At 39.1% G+C, this 21,076-nt stretch overlaps 1 protein-coding gene across 1 annotated transcript; it reads left to right on the forward strand.

Moving 5' to 3' along the window:
* The first annotated feature begins 2,179 nt into the window (after nucleotides 1-2,179).
* Nucleotides 2,180-7,888, forward strand: LOC138349706 (proteasomal ubiquitin receptor ADRM1-like). Its single transcript, XM_069303671.1, has 6 exons — nucleotides 2,180-2,221; nucleotides 2,337-2,578; nucleotides 3,156-3,280; nucleotides 4,641-4,790; nucleotides 5,549-5,737; nucleotides 7,785-7,888. Exons 1-6 carry the CDS (start codon nucleotides 2,180-2,182, stop codon nucleotides 7,886-7,888), a joined length of 852 nt encoding a protein of 283 aa, XP_069159772.1.
* Nucleotides 7,889-21,076: the final 13,188 nt, after the last annotated feature.

Consider the following 21,076-nt stretch of genomic DNA (forward strand, 5'->3'; position numbering starts at 1 on the left):
CCCCCCCTCAGAGAGGAGCATAGAGCAATGGCCTGTGAACACTTTAAATAAGTGTAAAGTTTATCATCTTTTCCACCATCCAAAGGAAGGCTTCTAGCAAGATTAGCAAACCAAAACAAACTACTGCATGGTTAAAAAGAAACCGTAGCCTAAAATTTCCCAAACGAACTCCCCCACAATGAAAACAAAATTTTGTGAAACTAGCGCCCCCCCTCCCCCATCACTAGTCTGCCCCCCCCCACCTGCCTGGGTCAGCCAGGTCGTGCAGAGTCTAGTTCTATACTGATGTCCGGGCCTGGTAGTCACTTTGCTCTGGCTCTGGTATCCCGTTGTCTTTGGTGTTTTTGCTTTTGAGGCGGTGTGTTCCTATAGGGATGTGTGCGTGAGCCAGGAGTTTAGTGTACTGGAACTGCATGTGCTCAGGGTTTCCTTCCCTGTGCGCTCTGTAAGTACTAGCCTTGCATGGTGAAGGTTATCTTTCCCTCGGGGCATTCAGTCAACACTCCTTTCAGGGGGGCTTCCTCACTTGTGGTGGTCCTCGCCCTTAAGGTAAACCTTTAATCTGTGTTATTAAATAAATTAAATATATTAAAGCCTTTAATAAGTAAATCTGTGACTTTGTTTTTCCTTGGTTTGGGAGTGTTTTGGTTGGTGGGGAGCATTGTGGTCTGTGTGACCAGTTATTTTGTTAAAACAAGCTGTGCCGTGGTTGGTGGGGAGCATTGTGGTCTGTGTGACCAGTTATTCTGTTAAAACAAGCTGTGCCGAAGCTTCTCCCAGGCTACTCATACTTCTACGGGGGGGGGGGGGGGGTATTTTCATACTCATACATGGTATTTTTATGCAGGAGTGGGATATTTCATACCTGTACGTTTTTAGCATTGGGTTCGACTCCCTCTCAATTTTGCTTTCGGGGTTCCTTTGGGTTTCCCTGGGGGTAGGCATCTTTCTGGAGGTTTCTGTCCTCATGTCTTCCCCTTTGGAGGAGCATGAGGTTCTGTTGTGTGGCCCTATAAAAATAATGTATTGGGAATTGCAAGTCACTCTGCTACTCACATGTGTCTAAGAGTCGTACAGTACCTGTCTATTGATAGGTTAACCTTAATATTTTTGTGATTGCATTATGGCTATTTGTCCAAACATACAGTACTAAATTTATTTATAATTATTGATGGAAGATTCACCCAGTCAATTTCTGATGTTAAGTATTCTTGAAGCGTTTAGTGGTGTATTATTCCATCTGTCTTGCAGTCAAAGATGCTCTGTTTAAAGTGGTTTTTAGCTTGACATATTTGACGAAAGCTCAATTTGTTGTAATCTACAGGCTGGGAAGATGTACACCAAAGGACAGATGGTGTACCCAGACAAGAGGAAGGGTTTGGTGTATCTGTACCAAGCAGATGATTCCCTTATGCATATCTGTTGGAAGGACCGTGGCACTGGAACAGTTGAAGAGGTAGGACATTTACATCAATTGAAAGGCAAGGCAGCTTTATCTTCGGAATATAAATGTTTGGTAACCATTGTAACCATAGTCAAGCAAAAGTATTGTAGGTGGCTGTCAAACTGCTGAAATAATGCATGGATTTTGATGGACAATCTTATATTAAAAGTGATACATTTGGTAGATCAGTATAAAGTCTACAGGGACAAATCTGACCCAAATTTTTTTGCCTAGCACTTGCATGTATAGATTGTCAAATGCTTAATTATTTATTTTTTTAATTGAAATGTGGCTTGAAAGCATAAATGTTAAAGTAAGCTGTTATTTTTCAGGATGTGATTATTTTCCCTGATGACTGTGAATATAAGCGTGTGTCACAGTGCACGACTGACTGGTAGAGTTTATGTACTCAAGTTTAAATCGTCAAGCAGACGACGACTCTTTTGGATGCAGGTAAACAAAAATAGTGTACTTGTATATGATATTGAATTTGTGGTTGTTGATAAATTGTTATAGAAGGGCAAAATGTATTGGCAAGTAAAGACTAGTAGTTTTAAAGTAGAAATTGTTAAGTAGTGTAGTAGGTGTTTACATTTACAGCAAATAACTCGATATAAATGACATGTGGCACATCATGAACTTCCACAATATTTGCGTACTTTAAGGTTTTGCCTCCATAGGTGGTAAGATTGCTGAACTAACCCATGGTAATTTGTCTAATGTGCCGAGGGCTCGATGGTGCATTGTGAATTGGTGTTTACAATAATGTGCTGGAAGGTAATGCACCATCTATAACAGATAATAAAGCATATATACAGTATAGAGAAAATTTTGGTAATCATACCCAAGCAGGTTGTATTATAAATGCAACAATTTTTTTTTTTTACTTTAGGAGCCGCCCAAGACGGACAAGGATGATGAGCAGTCTCGCAAAGTGAATGAACTACTCAATAATCCACCAGCTCCAGGGTCACAGCGCCCATCTGGTTCAACTGCAAATCCTGCTCTGGGATCGGAAATTACCAATTTAAGGGATTCTGATATCCAGAATCTGTTTGGGAATATTTCGCAACAACAGCTGATGCAGATCTTGGGAAGTGGAATGTCCAGTTTGGCAACACTGCTTGGTCCAGGGTTAGTTTATTATATAAATATGTATTGAGACAACCTTGTATAAATATTTCTTTAAATAGTTTATTAGCTAGTTTGACAAGATTTTAACCAGTAGTAGTAGTGAACTTAACAGAGTATTGAAAGAAATTTGGCATGTCATTTTAGTGTAGAAAAGTATAAATATTGTAAAACTAAACACAAATGTGGCAGAAATGCTTTCAGAAAGCAAGTAATTTGAGATTTGGGGAGCATTTTCTATTACGCGTACAGTATTTATGTTGTAATTTGAAATGCTTCGTTTGATTGGTTGAGAACAAGGGTTTGGACTGTCAAGTTTTGGTATAGAATTTGCCGAGTACTATAGAGCTGTGTTCATAATGGCAGACATGTTAAAGTAAATAGTGTTGTTTAAATAATGTGTTTGGATATATGTTTTCAAATATGTATTTTTGGCTTGTACTGGTACTTGTACTTTTGATCCTCCCCCTTGTTTTATTTTCATGGAAAAACATCATAAATGTTGAACCCAACTTGAGGATTATTTATAGTTGTTAAATCATAATAATTGGTTGGCAATTTTATTTTCAAATATTTGCAGTAGGTGTGGCAGTGGTGGGGGTCGAAGCGGTAGTGGAAGTAGCAGCTCGACTTCTGCCACAACAGCAGCTTCCACCACTCCAGCTGCTACCACCACCCCGACACCTGCACCTACCCCTGCTCAAGGTATAGTAGAACATACAGATGTAAATGTGTTTGTAGACACTATATAGAAATTAGTCTTAAACTTGAAACTCGCCTCAGCTCGAATCCTGTTCTAAACGTTGGTACAGCACTGAGAACAGCGATGGTCTGGCATCTTTCAGGGGGTCAGCATTATATTACTGATAAGTGGTTGGGCCCCCATTCCCTCCCATGTCTTTGTATCCCAGTTCTTGTGCATTAGTTATCCCCACTGTGTGCTTTACAATATATAGTTATAGTGACTTGGTGTGTCTTCGTATTAATGAGCATATCTTAGTGTTGTAAGCAAGTAGAAACATTTATTGAACATGACGTATACAGCGGATAACAACTTGCAAGATTTTTGTAATGTTTAGGTTTTCATGTCTCTAGTTTAATATTGTATACTGTTGTTTATCTATAGAAAACCCTTTGGAATTTGATCACCAAGAGACCGAAAACTTTGAGTCTGGTTACACATACCTGAACACTTGAAAAAAAATTCACTTTACAAGTAAAATGGTTGAAGGCACATATGTAATGACATTTTATTACACAATATTTGTATTTTAATAGATACAGTATTGTATTCTGTAGTTTTTGTTATACAATATTTTATATTTTAATCCTCAAAGTTTTCATACAATAATCTCAAATGCCAGTTGTATTGAATTTTAACCTAAAATGCCAAAGAATACAGGCAAAATGTATGGTTACTAACATTGCAGTTGAGGAAAGTAGGTCAACAGCTACTATTGTTTATGAGTAGGGCCTTCCTCGGTGAGTACCCAAGCCTGGACCAGGGCTCACCCGGACACTTGCAGACTGTCATCTGCATAGTGACAATGTAAATATAATCTTATAATAAACAAATAAGTGACCTTCCTTGAGGTTATCTTGAGATGATTTCGGGGCTTTAGTGTCCCCTCGGCCCGGTCCTCGCCCAGGCCTCCACCCCCAGGAAGCAGCCCGTGACAGGTGACTAACACCCAGGTACCTATTTTACTGGTAGGTAACAGGGGCATATGGTGAAAGAAACTCTGCCCAATGTTTCTTGCCGGCGCCTGGGATCGAAGCCGGGACCACAGGATCACAAGTCCAGTGTGGTGTCCGCTCGGCCGACCGGCTCCCATGCAGACGCTCCTTATGCAGACGCTCATCTGAAAATAGATACACTGCAAGTCTTCGTGTAGATAAAATTAATTTAAAAAAGGAAGCCAAAGAATGTCATTGTGGAATAGCTGAATGTTTGTTTAGAATATTTGCAATTGTTGGGTAAATGCCACCAAGGGACAGAGTCTTTCATTAGGGGATTATTATTGTTGTTGAGAAAAGTTAGTTATTTATGTATATAATTTTTCAGATTCTGCTAGAGGTGGGAGCAATAGCCGGGAAAGTAATAGTACCACTCCTGGCAGTGGCAGTGTTGTGCCGATTCAGTTGTCAGATTTACAGAATATCCTTTCTGGGATCTCTGTTCCAGCGGATGTGTCAGGTTCACCCAGGGTTGCAGGTAAGACAAGTTGCTAGTACTTGTATGAGGGGTGTTTGGTGAGAAATGACGCAAGGTCTTCAGTTTTGAAAGGAAATTTATTCCTAGCATCAAGGTTCTTTAAGGAGATGGTTTGTGAACTGGGTAGGGTCACTAGGTATATTAGGAAAGTAATGTTGTGAATTTATCATAAAATTAGAAGTACATTAAAGTGGAAAGATAGGTTGCAAGAAGAACATTGTGATTTTTATACCAGTAGGGCATAGGTCTGGCTCAGATACTGTAGGCCAAAAGATATTGTTTTTGAAGTATTGGCTAAAGTTTTATCACACATATTGTAACAAGGTTAAGGGCAAAATTGAGGGGGATGGGAAATTGGCAACATTCTGTACAGTAATATCTTTCGTGCTGTACCTTATATTTTCAGTCTTTTCCACACAAGTAATCTTCAACTATCATTGTAGAAAAGCATTTGAAAGATGTATCCCCAATATTGTTTTAAAGTTCTGTCCTGTTATTTTGTAAATAGTTTTAAGTTATAATTTTTATAGACATTACCTGGTATGCTTAAGAAGGAAATTATCACTTGCCGCTTTTCCTTATCTTTAAAAGAGGTGTCGTGCCCTTTTACAGGTTTTAGTGAGTAATATATATCATAGGCGGTCACACATTTAATTGATACCCATTGTAAGAATTTAGTATTATTCATTACCACTCCGATAAATGTACCATAAATATTGATTGTTAGTTGTATTTGTAAATCTTTGTTTTTCCAAAAGTGGATCTGAGTTCGGCCATGACTGCAGAAGCTCTTCAGCCGATCTTGACCAATGAAGATTTTGTGAATCAACTTCGTCCTTATCTTCCTGCAACGTCTGATGAGTTACCTCCTACTGAACAACTCCGAGGAACAGTCACTTCTCCACAGTTCCAGCAGGTACAATACGCTTGTCTGGGTTTAATATGTAGTACGTATATTAATTTAATACAGACACACCTCGGTTTATGAATGCCCCTCTTTACGAGCTCTTTGGGTTACGAGCCCAATTTCTTTGTGAAATCTGAATCGGATAACAAACTTTGCCTCGGGTAACGAAGTTTGTTGGTACGCGTATGGCCGACCTAGCGCATGGTGGCACAGCCACTGCGCCTCGGTTTACCGGTGCCATCATGCTTGAATTCTTTGTAAAGAATTTCAGTATTTGTTGGGTTTTGGGGTTTTTGAACATAAGTTGTTGTTATATATCTTGCCATGGGTACCAAGAAAGTCTGTGGTAAGGTTCAACCTAAGAAAATAGTTGAGTTGAGACAGTAGAGGATGTCCCTTCCTCATTAAGAAAATGTGTGATGTATGGGAAGAACTGCAAAGTTTTGTTGAAAAAACTCGCTCAGATAAAGCTGTAACAGGCCATTGCATTGACCTTTTAAATGACAATGTGATGTCTCACTACAGACAAGTGTTAAAATATTGGGAAAAACAAGTGTCTTTAGACAGATTCTTAGCAAGACAAGCAAGCAGTGAGCCACAGCCAGGTCCTAGTGGTACAGTACTCTTGCAAAACAGTACCCAAGTCATCACTTCCTGATGTTATAGTGGAAAGGGACTTCCCCCCCCCCCCCTTTCCAAACAGCAACACCTCTTCCCCCCCCCCCCTTCTTCACCATCTTCCATACACCAACAAGTCATCAGTAAAGGTAAGCAATAACTTGTACATACTCTAGTACTCAAGATTTAGGTGAATTAAGTATAAAATTGACTTTGAAGTTAATATTTTTGGGCGTGTGGAACGAATTAATGAAATTTACATTATTTCTTATGGGGAAATTCGCTTTGGTTTTCAAATTTTCGGCTTTCGAACCGTCTGTGGGAAAGGATTAAACTCTTAAATGGCGGTACCACTGTAATTGTATTATATATAATTAATATTATGTACTTAAGGGCACCTAGCCTCTTAACTTAATGGATATACAGTACATAATTTGTATTCCCATGCATATACAGTACTCGTGTATGCATGTACACACCCATAATTTATGTGGCTTGAGGCAAGTTTCTTGGCAAGATCAAACTTCGTAGCGTCATTGTTGGTCGTGAGCCACGGATCCATGAAAACCCGGCTGATCTGTGACATTTTGAAACTAGTAATCTTGTTTTGGAAGCTTTTGTTCCTACAAAGGTTAAAGAACGTGTACACTCTGCCTTGATGTAACATAAACCTTGACGGTTTGTTTGACCTAAAGAATTTATATAATGCCCTTCCACTTTGTATATATAACTACAGCAAAGGACTATAACATCTTGAATATACCAAGGCTGGGCTTGGAGTAGAAGAAATCCTGAAACTCTCTGCAGGTACATGTTTGGTGGTGGTCGTGGCAGGTTGGGTTTGGACACCAAAATGCAAATGCACAGTTAAATGCTTTCAATACTTGTACGTAGTGTGAGTTTGCCCTAGGGGTGAATTGTGTTTACATACTGGTTGGACAGTACAAAAATTAAATGTGCAGTTCAAGGGTTAAGATAGATTATCTTCATGTAATAGGTTTTATCAGAGTCCATCAGGTGCTAGATGTCTAGTCTTTCAAGTTGCCAATAATGCTAAATGAAAGGAAACGTGTATAACACGAAAGTTCTGTACTAGAAAGAGGTACTAAAGTAATGATAAAAAATATGTAGTATGGTTATTTTATCACCAAGCTGACATGGTCAACAAAGATAACCTGGTGGTGAACATAAACCATCTAAGAAGTGTTTGCAAGGTGCCAAGAATACAGTGGTTCTGTAATTGGATATCTAAGGGTGCTAAGGTGAAATAATTAACATGTTGACTTATACAAATCATTGTTCTAGAGTTAATGTACATGTTAGTGACATAAGGATGTGTGGAATGTTATTTACATTTGCAAATATTGTATAATATTGATGTATACCTGAAAATGAGTAAGAACTACAGAATGTTAATTTAAATTTAATCAATATTGTTTCCAAAAGGGCTAAATGTTGTGTTATTGAAGGGAGTCATCCAATTTTTAAAGAGTTTGATCATTCATTTTTCCCAAGTTTTGGGCAACTTCACTGTGAAATTGATGTGCTACCATTTGGTATGATGGACAACTAGTAGGAGAACCGGTGTATAGATTGTTTCCATCAATAGATTGGTTCTCATTTATAGTATTTATGAGGATGCAGCTCTTAAGAGTTTGTCAAAGGTGGGACCATGAGTGAATGGGGCTATTTGACTTTCCCATGGGTGAAAATTGTAGTTTTAACACAATATTTTCTGTGATATCTTAACCTTGTTCCATTTAACACTTTAGGAGATAATGTTTCAGAATACAATTATCGCACTGAGGTCTACTGAATGATGATCAGAATTAGGAAATACTTATTTGAGGAGATTTATGTATATTAATAATCACAATATGCAATTTCATATGAAACATTTTTTTGAGGGATCCATGATAGGCAGGTTCAAAGTTGGAAGGTGTCACTCGAAAGGTCATTATTGTTCATATAAAAGTAAATACAGTATGTGCTGTATTAAGTTGTTAATGGTATTTTCCGGCTGTGAGTTTGTTCAGCAGTGCCCTTCAGTCTGGGCAGTTAGGCCCTCTCATTAACCAGTTTGGTCTTGGAGAGGATGCTGTTTTGGCTGCCTCGTCATGTGATATGGAAGCATTTATTAAGGTTGGTTGCTTACATTGTGTTCACTATCCATTGGTCAATACCTCTTACTATGTATATAATGTCTTGAGAAAATATAAGTAGAACAATATTTTATTTTGGGCTGGGACATTTACAAAGGTGTGTTTGGAAGCAAATGTTGTTATAAGTATTTTAATTGTTTAAAATAAAATGGATAGATTTGAGTCATTAGTATGAAAACTTTATATGGGAGACGAGTTTTAATGAAAATTAACAGTTTAAAATGAAAACTGTGAAGGTGGATTTTCTGTTGGGGGAGGGAGGGGGGACATTTGTTGTTAAACATAAAGCACTAGTATTCTTGGATTTAGTAGTTGTCACCACGTGGGGTAGTAATGTAGAGCGGACACACGTAGTCAGTACGGTTCGCAGGAATTGTATGTGCTAGTTTTGTTGAAAAGTTACGATTTTATTTGTCTGAACGTGTATATAGATACCCATGTCCGTCTTTGCATGTCTCGGTATTCACCGAGTCTATATAACCAGGTCTGGGAGTCGTCATCGGTCCGTGAGGAGTGGCTCGGTGCCGCTATACTCCTTATTCGGAAACCGGGGTCTCTTGGGACCCCCCCCCCACATCCCCCTAAGAATTTCTGCTCTGTTGCCCTCACAAGTTGTCTCCAAACTCTTTGAACGAATAGTCAGTGTTCATCTGGTGTGGTTCTTGAAAGAATTTCACCACCTTTACCCCTTCTCAAATTGGTTTTCGCAAGTGCTGCAGCACGACTTATGTCCTGGTGAAATTGAAGTCTATATTTGTACTGCTTTTGCTGCGAAGACCTCTGTTGTTGCTGTCCTTTTTGACCTGGAAAAGGCTTATGACACCACCTGGAGATACCATATTGTTTCCCAACTTCGTTCTTTTGGTCTTGGTGGTAATCTCCCTCTCTTCTTCCAAAGCTTCCTCTTTCTCGTCGTTCCTTTAGAGTGAGGTTTGGTGCAACTCTCTCTGCCTCTTTGTGGCAATACGAAGGTGTATCCCAAAGTAAAGTAGTGTTCTGAGCACTACTCTTTTTCTTGTTGCCCTCAATGGTCTTCTTTCATCTCTTCCTTCTGGCGTCTTCTGTGCTCTCTATGTTAATGATCTTGCCCTCTGCTGTCAATGTTATGATTCACCCTCCTTCACTGGCGGCTTCAACTTGCGATTGATGACATGCCGTCTTTGGCCACCAATCATGGCTTTTAAGTTTTCTGCAACCAAGACTTGTGCTATGACTTTTACTTGGAAGCGTGTCGTTCTTCGTCCTTCTTTGTCGCTTTATGGTCATTCCCTTGTGTGGAAAGATTTCACAAAGGTTTTTGGGTTAATTTTTGACACTCGTTTGTCTTGGTCACCCCATATCTCTTACCTCCGAGTTGAATGCCTAACCTAGGTTTTGTCCCATACTTCTTGGGGAGCGGATAGGCGCACGTTCCTCTTTACATTCCTCTCTTTTACTGTTTAAACTCGATTATGGTTGCCCTGCTTGCTACTTGTCTGCTTCTCCTCATACTCTTTGCCGTCTTGATGCTTTGCACCATACTGAGTTGCGCCTTGGCTTTGGTGCCTTTCGTTCGACTCCTACCCTCGGCTTGTATGTTGACACTGGCATCCTATCTCTCCAGGACCGCTGCAATTGCTACTGTGCTCGCTACCTTGCGCAGTCCTTATAATACCCTCACTCTTGCCTATGTCGTGGTTTGACTTTTACTCTTCTTGTAGCTCCTGTTCCCCTTCACCCACCTCGGTCTTTCTGGTCGGTTGTCTCGCCTGCAAAAATCTCTTTCGGTTAGTATTACCAATATTTCTCCTATTATTGCATTTTTGCGCTCCTGTGGAGGGTTTCCCTTGCTAAATTTTGTAAATCCCTGAGCCACATTACTAAAACTTTTACCCCTCCTACAGTTCTGAAATGCCCTATCCTTGAACACTTTTCTTCACACTCCCGCTCCATTTCCATCCTCACTGATGGGTCTAAGTTTGCAGACGGTGTAGGCCATCACATAACTGTTGTTATTTCCTGACCACACTTATATATGTGTCGGCTGCTCTGGAGACTTGGCTGGCATCTTCACGGCAGAACTTTATGCCATTCTCTATGCTCTGCTTTCCGACTGTCCCTTGCAGTCAGTTGTCCCTCGATAGAATTGTTGGTGAATCGGATACATTTGATATTGTTCGCCTTATGCGTTTCTGTTCTCATATTGGCATCGTTGGTGATATTTAGCGCCCTCTGATTATTCCGCACCTTTGATAGTGCTACATAGCCTTCCCGGTTTGGTGCCTCCTTTTGATAATTTATTGATAATTACTTGCTCTATATAGATGCACATCAAAATGTAGGTTGTTACCTGATATCATAGTATACTGTGCTATCACCGGGAAGGATGTTAATTGAGGTCATGGTGACCTGACCACATGTTGCTAGGATATTTCCAGGTGTTTGGTTAGTACCAACAAACTAAATGGTGGCGTATCGCCCACACTATACAATAGAATACAGTAATAAGCTTTTGTCGTCTGATCACATAACTAGACAATTGATACTTTGCCTCATAGTTGTGAATTGCCAATATGGATACATACTGACAGTAAAATATTTTTGATAATAAACAGAACAGATTTTTTGAATGTTTAAATAATGACCAAGTGTTTGGACAAGTATCCCTAGCTTTAAAAGTAGAATAAAAAAACAATAGGATGTTGATAGTGTTTAGTTGTCGATTTAGTGTAGTTCATTGCCTGTAAATACAACTAGGACAGTAGAGCAGACATATTTAGTATTGTATTTGGGGTGTCAAGAAACCAGTCATGGTACTATTTAATCGATCATTCATAGATTTTATTTCTTACTTTCAGGCCTTGGGAAAGAAGAAAGGTAAAGAGGAAGGCAATAAGAAGGAAGAAGAGAAGGAGGTTTCTGATATAAAACCAAGGATCAAGATAAGGATGATGATGATGCCATGTCTGTTGACTAACTGGTGTCCATGGATATGTTTGCCTTCAATTTTATATCTTGTTTTACCATTGGATACTTATGCATAGATTTGTAGAGGGACCTATGACCTCAATGTGGAATTGTATGTCAAAGGTATTCCTTTAATATTTATCAGTTAGGAGATAGTGATGATATGTGCCATTATTACAGGAGTGTACTGTCAGCATCACATTTTCAATATTGTATTAGTTGATTTGTAATGTACAAGTTGGGATTTTTTAATGTAGTTTTGATAAGTCTGAAACAGCAGACTAATAGAACTCATTAAATAATATAGGCAAAATATGACCCCATCGCCGTTTTCAGTTATTGGCATATTTTCGGTATAAAAAGTCGTAATTTGAAAATGAAAATAGGTGCAGAGAGTCAGAATTCGGCTCAAAAATCACGCTCAGGAGTCAAATTTCGGACATTTCAGACATTTTGAAAACTGCAGGGGGGTTTGGGCAAAATATGACCCATCGCCGTTTTCAGTAATTGGCATAATTTCGGTATAAAAAGTCGTAATTTGAAAATAAAAATAGGTGCAGAGAGTCAGAATTCGGCTCAAAAATCGCGCTCAGGAGTCAAATTTCGGACATTTCAGACATTTGTAAAACTGCAGGGGGGTTTGGGCAAAATATGACCCATCGCCGTTTTCAGTAATTGGCATATTTTTGGTATAAAAAGTCGTAATTTGAAAATGAAAATAGGTGCAGAGAGTCAGAATTCGGCTCAAAAATCACGCTCAGGAGTCAAATTTCGGACATTTCAGACATTTTGAAAACTGCAAGGGGGTTTGGGCAAAATATGACCCATCGCCGTTTTCAGTAATTGGCATATTTTCGGTATAAAAAGTCGTAATTTGAAAATGAAAATAGGAGCAGTCAGAATTCGGCTCAAAAATCACGCTCAGGAGTCAAATTTTGGACATTTCAGACATTTTGAAAACTGCAGGGGGGTTTGGGCAAAATATGACCCATCGCCGTTTTCAGTAATTGGCATATTTTCGGTATAAAAAGTCGTAATTTGAAACTGAAAATAGGTGCAGAGAGTCAGAATTCGGCTCAAAAATCACGCTCAGGAGTCAAATTTCGGACATTTCAGACATTTTTAAAACTGTAGGGCGGTTTGGGCAAAATATGACCCATCGCTGTTAACAGTACTTGGCATATTTTCGGTATGAAACGTCGTAATTTGAAACTGAAAATAGATGCAGAGAGTCAGAATTCGGCTCAAAAATCACGCTCAGGATTCAAATTTCCGACATTTCAGACATTTTTAAACTGCAGGGGGGTTTGGGTAAAATATGACCCATCGCCGTTTTCAGTAATTGGCATATTTTCGGTATGAAACGTCGTAATTTGAAACTGAAAATAAGTGCAGTGAGTCAGAATTCGGCTCAAAACTCACGCTCAGGAGTCAAATTTCCGACATTTCAGACATTTTGAAAACTGCAGGGGGGTTTAGGCAAAATATGACCCATCGCCGTTTTCAGTAATTGGCATATTTTCGGTATAAAAAGTCGTAATTTGAAACTGAAAATAAGTGCAGAGAGTCAGAATTCGGCTCAAAAATCACGCTCAGGAGTCAAATTTCCGACATTTCAGACATTTTGAAAACTGCAGGGGGGTTTGGGCAAAATATGACCCATCGCCGTTTACATTAATTGGCATATTTTCGTTGTGAAATGTCGTAATTTGAAACTAAAAATAGGTGCAGAGAGTCAGAATTCGGCTCAAAAATCACGCTCAGGAGTCAAATTTCCGACATTTCAGACATTTTGAAAACTGCAGGGGTGTTTGGGCATAATATGACCCATCGATGTTTTCAGTAATTGGCATTTTTTCGGTATAAAAAGTCGTAATTTGAAACTGAAAATAGGTGCAGAGAGTCAGAATTCGGATAAAAAATCACGCTCAGGAGTCAAATTTCCGACATTTCAGACATTTTGAAAACTACAGGTGGAAGGTTTTGGTAAAATATGACCCATCGCCGTTTACAGTAATTGGCATATTTTCGGTATGAAACGTCGAAATTTGAAACTGAAAATAGGTGCAGAGAGTCAGAATTCGGCTCAAAAATCACGCTCAGGAGTCAAATTTCCGACATTTCAGACATTTTAAAAACTGCAGGGGGGTTTAGGCAAAATATGACCCATCTCCGTTTTCAGTAATTGGCATATTTTCAATATGAAACGTCGTAATTTGATACTGAAAATAGGTGCAGAGAGTCAGAATTCGGCTCAAAAATCACGCTCAGGAGTCAAATTTCCGACATTTCAGACATTTTAAAAACTGCAGGGGGGTTTGGGCAAAATATGACCCATCGCCGTTTTCAGTAATTGGCATATTTTCGGTATGAAAAGTCGTAATTTGAAACTGAAAATTGGTGCAGAGAGAATTCGGCTCAAAAATTACGCTCAGGAGTCAAATTTCCGACATTTCAGACATTTTGAAAACTGCAGGGGGGTTTGGGCAAAATATGACCCATCGCCGTTTTCAGTAATTGGCATATTTTCGGTATAAAAAGTCGTAATTTGAAACTGAAAATAGGTGCAGAGAGTCAGAATTCGGCTCAAAAATCACGCTCAGGAGTCAAATTTCTGACATTTCAGACATTTTACAAACTGCAGGAGGGTTTGGGCAAAATATGACCCAACGCCGTTTTCAGTAATTGGCATATTTTCGGTATAAAATGTCGTAATTTGAAACTGAAAATAGGTGCAGAGAGTCAGAATTCGGAGAGAAAATCACGCTCAGGAGTCAAATTTCCGACATTTCAGACATTTTGATAACGGCAGGGGGGTTTGGGCAAAATATGACCCATCGCCGTTTACAGTAATTGGCATATTTTCGGTATGAAACGTCGTAATTTGATACTGAAAATAGGTGCAGAGAGTCAGAATTCGGCGCAAAAATCACGCTCAGGAATCAAATTTCCGATATTTCAGACATTTTAAAAACTGCAGGGGGGTTTGGGCAAAATATGACCCATCGCCGTTTTCAGTAATTGGCATATTTTCGGTATGAAAAGTCGTAATTTGATACTGAAAATAGGTGCAGAGAGTCAGAATTCGGCTCAAAAATCACGCTCAGGAGTCAAATTTCCGACATTTCAGACATTTTGAAAACTGCAGGGGGGTTTGGGCAAAATATGACCCATCGCCGTTTTCAGTAATTGGCATATTTTCGGTATAAAAAGTCGTAATTTGAAACTGAAAATAGGTGCAGAGAGTCAGAATTCGGAGAAAAAAACACGCTCAGGAGTCAAATTTCCGACATTTCAGACATTTTGATGACGGCAGGGGGGTTTGGGCAAAATATGACCCATCGCCGTTTACAGTAATTGGCATATTTTCGGTATGAAACGTCGTAATTTGATACTGAAAATAGGTGCAGAGAGTCAGAATTCGGCGCAAAAATCACGCTCAGGAATCAAATTTCCGATATTTCAGACATTTTAAAACTGCAGGGGGGTTTGGGCAAAATATGACCCATCGCCGTTTTCAGTAATTGGCATATTTTCGGTATGAAAAGTCGTAATTTGAAACTGAAAATAGGTGCAGAGAGTCAAAATTTGGCTCAAAAATCACGCTCAGGAGTCAAATTTCCGACATTTCAGACATTTTGAAAACTGCAGGGGGGTTTGGGCAAAATATGACCCATCCCCGTTTTCAGTAATTGGCATATTTTCGGGATAAAAAGTCGTAATTTGAAAATGAAAATAGGTGCAGAGAGTCAGAATTCAGATAAAAAATCACGCTCAGGAGTAAAATTTCAGACATTTCAGACATTTTGAAAACTGCAGGGGGTTTTGGGCAAAATATGACCCATCGCCGTTTACAGTAATTGATATATTTTCGGTATGAAACGTCGTAATTTGAAACTGAAAATAGGTGCAGAGAGTCAGAATTCGGCTCAAAAATCACGCTCAGGAGTCAAATTTCCGACATTTCAGACATTTTAAAAACTGCAGGGCGGTTTGAGCAAAATATGACCCATCGCCGTTTTCAGTAATTGGCATATTTTCGGTATGAAAAGTCGTAATTTTAAACTGAAAATAGGTGCAGAGAGTCAAAATTTGGCTCAAAAATCACGCTCAGGAGTCAAATTTCGGACATTTCAGACATTTTGAAAACTGCAGGGGGGTTTGGGCAAAATATGACCCATCGCCGTTTTCAGTAATTGGCATATTTTCGGTATGAAAAGTCGTAATTTGAAACTGAAAATAGGTGCAGAGAGTCAAAATTTGGCTCAAAAATCACGCTCAGGAGTCAAATTTCGGACATTTCAGACATTTTGAAAACTGCAGGGGGGTTTGGGCAAAATATGACCCATCGCCGTTTTCAGTAATTGCCATAATTTCGGTATAAAAAGTCGTAATTTGAAAATGAAAATAGGTTCAGAGAGTCAGAATTCGACTCAAAAATCACGCTCAGGAGTCAAGTTTCGGACATTTCAGACATTTTGAAAACTGCAGGGGGGTTTGGACAAAATATGACCCATCGCCGTTTTCAGTAATTGGCTTATTTTCGGTATAAAAATTCGTAATTTGAAAATGAAAATGGGTGCAGAGAGTCAGAATTCGGCTCAAAAATCACGCTCAGGAGTCAAATTTCCGACATTTCAGACATTTTGAAAACTGCAGGGGGGTTTGGGCAAAATATGACCCATCGCCGTTTTCAGTAATTGGCATATTTTCGTTGTGAAACGTCGTAATTTGAAACTAAAAATAGGTGCAGAGAGTCTGAATTCGGCTCGAAAATCACGCTCAGGAGTCAAATTTCCGACATTTCAGACATTTTAAAAACTGCAGGGGGGTTTGGGCAAAATATGACCCATCGCCGTTTTCGGTAATTGGCATATTTTCGGTATGAAACGTCGTAATTTGAAACTGAAAATAGGTGCAGAGAGTCAGAATTCGGCTCAAAAACCACGCTCAGGAGTCAAATTTCCGACATTTCAGACATTTTGAAAACTGCAGGGGGGTTTGAGCAAAATATGACCCATCGCCGTTTTCAGTAATTGGCATATTTTCGGTATGAAAAGTCGTAATTTGAAACTGAAAATAGGTACAGAGAGTCAGAATTCGGCTCAAAAATCACGCTCAGGAGTCAAATTTCTGACATTTCAGATATTTTGAAAACTGCAGGGAGGTTTGGGCAAAATATGACCCATCGCCGTTTTCAGTAATTGGCATATTTTCGGTATAAAAAGTCGTAATTTGAAAATGAAAATAGGTGCAGAGAGTCAGAATTTGGCTCAAAAATCACGCTCAGGAGTCAAATTTCGGACATTTCAGACATTTTGAAAACTGCAGGGGGGTTTGGGCAAAATATGACCCATCGCCGTTTTCAGTAATTGCCATAATTTCGGTATAAAAAGTCGTAATTTGAAAATGAAAATAGGTTCAGAGAGTCAGAATTCGACTCAAAAATCACGCTCAGGAGTCAAGTTTCGGACATTTCAGACATTTTGAAAACTGCAGGGGGGTTTGGACAAAATATGACCCATCGCCGTTTTCAGTAATTGGCATATTTTCGGTATAAAAATTCGTAATTTGAAAAAGAAAGTAGGTGCAGAGAGTAAGAATTCGGCACAAAAATCACGCTCAGGAGTCAAATTTCCGACATTTCAGACATTTTGAAAACTGCAGGGGGGTTCGGGCAAAATATGACCCATCGCCGTTTTCAGTAATTGGCATATTTTCGGTATAAAATGTCGTAATTTGAAAATGAAAATAGGTGCAGAGAGTCAGAATTCGGCTCAAAAATCACGCTCAGGAGTCAAATTTCCGACATTTCAGACATTTTGAAAACTGCAGGGCGGTTTGGGCAAAATATGACCCATCGCCGTTTACTGTAATTGGCATATTTTCGGTATGAAACGTATTAATTTGAAACTGAAAATAGGTGCAGAGAGTCAGAATTCGACTCAAAAATCACGCTCAGGATTCAAATTTCCGACATTTCAGACATTTTAAAACTGCAGGGAGGTTTGGGCAAAATATGACCCATCGCCGTTTTCAGTAATTGGCATATTTTCGGTATGAAACGTCGTAATTTGAAACTGAAAATAGGTGCAGTGAGTCAGAATTCGGCTCAAAACTCACGTTCAGGAGTCAAATTTCCGACATATCAGACATTTTTAAAACTGCAGGGGGGTTTAGGCAAAATATGACCCATCGCCGTTTTCAGTAATTGGCATATTTTCGGTATGAAACGTATTAATTTGAAACTGAAAATAGGTGCAGAGAGTCAGAATTCGACTCAAAAATCACGCTCAGGAGTAAAATTTCCGACATTTCAGACATTTTGAAAACTGCAGGGGGTTTTGGGCAAAATATGACCCATCGCCGTTTACAGTAATTGATATATTTTCGGTATGAAACGTCGTAATTTGAAACTGAAAATAGGTACAGAGAGTCAGAATTCGGCTCAAAAATCACGCTCAGGAGTGAAATTTCCGACATTTCTGACATTTTAAAAACTGCACGGGGGTTTGGGCAAAATATGACCCATCGCCGTTTTCAGTAATTGGCATATTTTCGGTATAAAAAGTCGTAATTTGAAACTGAAAATAGGTGCAGAGAGTCAGAATTCAGCTCAAAAATCACGCTAAGGAGTCAAATTTCCGACATTTCAGACATTTTAAAACTGCAGGAGGGTTTGGGCAAAATATGACCCATCGCCGTTTTCAGTAATTGGCATTTTTCGGTATGAAACGTCGTAATTTGTAACTGAAAATAGGTGCAGTGAGTCCGAATTCGGCTCAAAACTCACGCTCAGGAGTCAAATTTCCGACATTTCAGACATTTAAAAACTGCAGGGGGGTTTGGGCAAAATATGACCCATCACCGTTTTCAGTAATTGGCATATTTTCGGTATAAAAAGTCGTAATTTGAAACTGAAAATAGGTGCAGAGACTCAGAATTTGGCTCAAAATTCACGCTCAGGAGTCAAATTTCCGACATTTCAGACATTTTGAAAACTGCAGGGGGGTTTGGGCAAAATATGACCCATCGCCGGTTACAGTAATTGGCATATTTTCGTTGTGAAACGTCGTAATTTGAAACTGAAAATAGGTGCAGAGAGTCAGAATTCGGCTCAAAAATTACGCTCAGGAGTCAAATTTCCGACATTTCTGACATTTTAAAAACTGCACAGGGGTTTGGTCAAAATATGACCCATCGCCGTTTTCAGTAATTGGCATATTTTCGGTATGAAACGTCGTAATTTGTAACTGAAAATAGGTGCAGTGAGTCAAAATTCGGCTCAAAACTCACGCTCAGGAGTCAAATTTGCGACATTTCAGACATTTTGAAAACTGCAGGGGGGTTTGGGCAAAATATGACCCATCGCAGTTTTCAGTAATTGGCATATTTTCGGTATAAAAAGTCGTAATTTGAAACTGAAAATAGGTGCAGAGAGTCAGAATTCGGCTCAAAAATCACGCTCAGGAGTCAAATTTCCGACATTTCAGATATTTTGAAAATTGCAGGGGGGTTTGGGTAAAATATGACCCATCGCCGTTTACAGTAATTGGCATATTTTCGTTGTGAAACATCGTAAATTGAAACTGAATATAAGTGCAGAGAGTCAGAATTCGGATACAAAATCACGCTCAGGAGTCAAATTTCCGACATTTCAGACATTTTAAAACTGCAGGGGGGTTTGGGCAAAATATGACCCATCGCCGTTTTCAGTAATTGGCATATTTTCGGTATTAAAGGTCGTAATATGAAACTGAAAATAGGTGCAGTGAGTCAGAATTCGGCTCAAAACTCACGCTCAGGAGTCAAATTTCCGACATTTCAGACATTTTGAAAACTGCAGGGGGGTTTAGGCAAAATATGACCCATCGCCGTTTTCAGTAATTGGCATATTTTCGGTATAAAAAGTCGTAATTTGAAACTGAAAATAGGTGCAGAGAGTCAGAATTCGGCTCAAAAATCACGCTCAGGAGTCAAATTTCCGACTTTCTGACATTTTAAAAACTGCACGGGGGTTTGGGCAAAATATGACCCATCGCCGTTTTCAGTAATTGGCATATTTTCGGTATAAAAAGTCGTAATTTGAAACTGAAAATAGGTGCAGAGACTCAGAATTCGGCTCAAAAATCACGCTAAGGAGTCAAATATCCGACATTTCAGACATTTTAAAACTGCAGGAGGGTTTGGGCAAAATATGACCCATCGCCGTTTTCAGTAATTGGCATATTTTCGGTATGAAACGTCGTAATTTGTAACTGAAAATAGGTGCAGAGAGTCAGAATTCGGCTCAAAAATCACGCTCAGGAGTCAAATTTCCGACATTTCAGATATTTTGAAAACTGCAGGGGGGTTTGGGCAAAATATGACCCATCGCTGTTTACAGTAATTGGCATATTTTCGTTGTGAAACGTCGTAATTTGAAACTGAATATAGGTGCAGAGAGTCAGAATTCGTATACAAAATCACGCTCAGGAGTCAAATTTCCGACATTTCAGACATTTTGAAAACTGCAGGGGTGTTTGGGCAAAATATGACCCATCGATGTTTTCAGTAATTGGCATTTTTTCGGTATAAAAAGTCGTAATTTGAAACTGAAAATAGGTGCAGAGAGTCAGAATTCGGATAAAAAATCACGCTCAGGAGTCAAATTAACGGTATTTCAGACATTTTGAAAACTGCAGGTGGGGGGTTTTGGCAAAATATGACCCATCGCCCTTTACAGTAATTGGCATATTTTCGGTATGAAACGTCGAAATTTGAAATTGAAAATAGGTGCAGAGAGTCAGAATTCGGCTCAAAAATCACGCTCAGGAGTCAAATTTCCGACATTTCAGACATTTTAATACACTTTCGTGCTCTTGGCGTTCAAAAAAAAATCATACCCCAGATGCTTTCGGCGCTTCGCGCGCCTATGCGGTAAGACCGAAAAAGTGTACACTCCTTTGACTGTCCTGACAATATTTGAAGGCGCACGTATTTAAATTTGGTATCACTGTGTTCGCAATAAAATTGTCTATAAGAACATATCTATAAAATGCCGCCAAAGCATAAGGATTGTCAACACCAAATAAAAAACTATTCAGATCACTAGTCGAGAGTGCCAAACAGCAACAAAATGTTTCCACTCTCTTAATGGTTGCGAAGCCTACCTTTGTCCTACGTCGCTAATTGTGGTATCATTGGAATTGCAATAAAATTCTCTACACGGACATATGCATATAAATATAGATTCAATGTCGTAGCCCACCCAAAACAGTGTGGGAAGTGATCGAAGTGTTACCCCCGGCGGGATATCGGCGAAACTCGCTTTGAAAAGTGTATATTCAATTCACTGTCCTGACAATATTTGTCGATGTATGTATTTCATTTTTGTACCAATGTGCTCGCAATAGAATGTTCTAAAAGAACATAAGTATTAAAGGTCACATAAGGATGCGTTCGACCGGCAACATATATAAAAACTACGTCGATTATACTCGTCGTGTCAATAATACAATTGTTTTACCACGATGATTCACTGCCACGCCATTTTCTTTATTAAGCTGTTCGGCTATTAAAAAAAACGTAAATTTCATGGCAAACATTTGTAAACAATTCCCAAGTTGATCGGATAATAAATGGATTTTATATAAATATTTTTGCTCGTGACT

This window comes from Procambarus clarkii, chromosome 50 (genome assembly GCF_040958095.1).
Source record: "Procambarus clarkii isolate CNS0578487 chromosome 50, FALCON_Pclarkii_2.0, whole genome shotgun sequence".
Lineage (NCBI taxonomy): Eukaryota > Metazoa > Arthropoda > Malacostraca > Decapoda > Cambaridae > Procambarus > Procambarus clarkii.